We start from the raw sequence: 1,841 nt of genomic DNA, 5'->3' as shown, positions 1-1,841 counted from the left end.
TCATTGCCGAGTGACCTTGGCCGGCGACGAGACCCCCATCCCACCCCCAGTCGAGTACCGGGACCCTCACCCCACTCCCAGTCAAATACCGGGACCCCCAACCCACACCGGGTCCCCCATCCCACACCGGGATGGTTCAGTACGGGGCAGCCCGATACTGATATATCATCCCAGCCCCAGTCAAATATCCCACACTGGCTCCCCCATTCCCACCTCTGGGATGGTTCTGTACCAGGACCCCCATTCCCAGCCCTCCTGTCCTGGTACTGAGACCCCCATCCCACCCCCTGTCAGGTACCAGGACCCCTATTCCCACTGCTCCCATCCTGATACCGGGACCCTCATCCCAGTCCTCCATCCCACACGGGGGCCCCCATCTCACCCCTCCCATCCCAACATCCTCATCTCACCCCCCTAAGTCTGTTTCTGGGACCCCCATCCCACCCCCAAATTCAGCATCATCCCATCCCACCCCAGGTCAGATAATGGGACCCCCATTCCTACCCATCTCATCCTGGTACCGAGACCACCGCCTCTCCCATACAGCACCAGGATCTCCATCTCATCCCTCTCATCTCTGGACCCCCATCCCATCCCTCCTATCTTGGTACTGGGACCCCTATCCCTCCCCTAGATACGGTACTGGGACCCCCATCTCTCCCCCCTTGTCCTCATCCTTGATCCTTCCCTCTTTGGGGATGGGGTGCTGCACTGTCCCCCTCAGTGTTCCCCAGCCTGGATCTGATGTGGGTGTCCCACTGACCACCCAGAGGTCCCTCTGCTCCCAGACCTGGCTCCCACCCCAGGACCTCTCAAACTCTTGTCTCTTTGTCCCCCCAGCATTTCAGGAACACCTTCATCCAGTTTTCCATCTGATTTTGAGGACACCCCCAGTGGGCCTGTGGCTTTGCTTGGAGCTCCAGCGCTGCCTCGCTTATCCCCCTCTAGCTTGTTTGAGGCTGGGGATGATTCCAGATCCCCTCCATTATCCCCCTTGCTCATTCCTACTCCCCTTGCAGTGGCAGAGGGTTTGAGGTGTTTCATTCTCTGTTCCTGATGACAAGAGCTGGGTAGGAAGGGACATGAATGCTGGGATAATTGGATTTTGAGGACAGAGCTGCTTTGCCTTGTGCCTGGAGGTGCTTTCCTGCACCTCCTCCCCACCTGGATTCCTCAGCCACACTCCTGGGGATATAAGGACCTTGGAAGGAAGTGATCCGGGCTCTAATGTGCTCACTCCATCCCTGCCTGACCTGGATACTCAGCACCATTTTTGTTTGGCTCCTTTCAAATCCAGTCTCAGAGCAGCGGAATCATCTGTACATGCAGGGAGCATCTTGGGGGCCTCCTCTCACCCTCTCCCAACCTCCCAGTTCTCCCAGTTGGGCTACTGATCCCTGGGTTTTGGGGTGCTCTGAGTCCCTGGGAGTGGGTATGCCCCGATGGGATCCTGCTTTTCTTCCCGGGGTGCTCAGTCGCGCTCTGTGCTCCCAGGTTTTGTGGGGAATGCCTGCAGCCCTGCCTGCAGGTGCCATCCCCGCTGTGCCCACTCTGCCGCGTGCCCTTTGATCCCAAAAAGGTGGAGAAGGCTTCCAGCGTGGAGAAGCAGCTCTCATCCTACAAAGCTCCCTGCAGAGGCTGCAGCAAGAAGGTAAAGCTGCCAGTCCCCATCCCTATCCCAATCCCACAGCCACGGTGCCAGAGAAGGGGAGTTACTGGCTGTCCCTGGTTTGCTTCCCCAAATAAGGGTGGGATGTGGATCTGCAGGAGGACAGGAAGCTCTATAGAGGGATTGGGACTAGATGAATCCATGGGCTGAGGCCAGTGGAGTGAGAGTCAAC

The 1,841-nt window shown here is 58.1% G+C and overlaps 1 protein-coding gene across 1 annotated transcript in view; it reads left to right on the top strand.

The window, feature by feature from the left end:
• Positions 1-497: 497 nt before the first annotated feature.
• Positions 498-1,841, top strand: part of RNF166 (ring finger protein 166) — a 6,542-nt gene continuing 5,198 nt past the window's right edge. The window contains exons 1-2 of the mRNA XM_029965583.1: positions 498-1,319; positions 1,495-1,651. Of these exons, the coding sequence (XP_029821443.1) occupies positions 1,228-1,319; positions 1,495-1,651 (249 nt within the window). The 5' untranslated portion in view covers positions 498-1,227. The remainder of the gene's footprint in view (positions 1,320-1,494; positions 1,652-1,841) is intronic.

Source organism: Manacus vitellinus, unplaced genomic scaffold, assembly GCF_001715985.3.
Source record: "Manacus vitellinus isolate BGI_N305 unplaced genomic scaffold, ASM171598v3 scaffold_10_pilon, whole genome shotgun sequence".
In the NCBI taxonomy this organism is placed as follows: domain Eukaryota; kingdom Metazoa; phylum Chordata; class Aves; order Passeriformes; family Pipridae; genus Manacus; species Manacus vitellinus.
The sequence above is the reverse complement of the archived record's forward strand: the minus strand, read 5'-3'. Positions and strand labels throughout refer to the sequence as shown.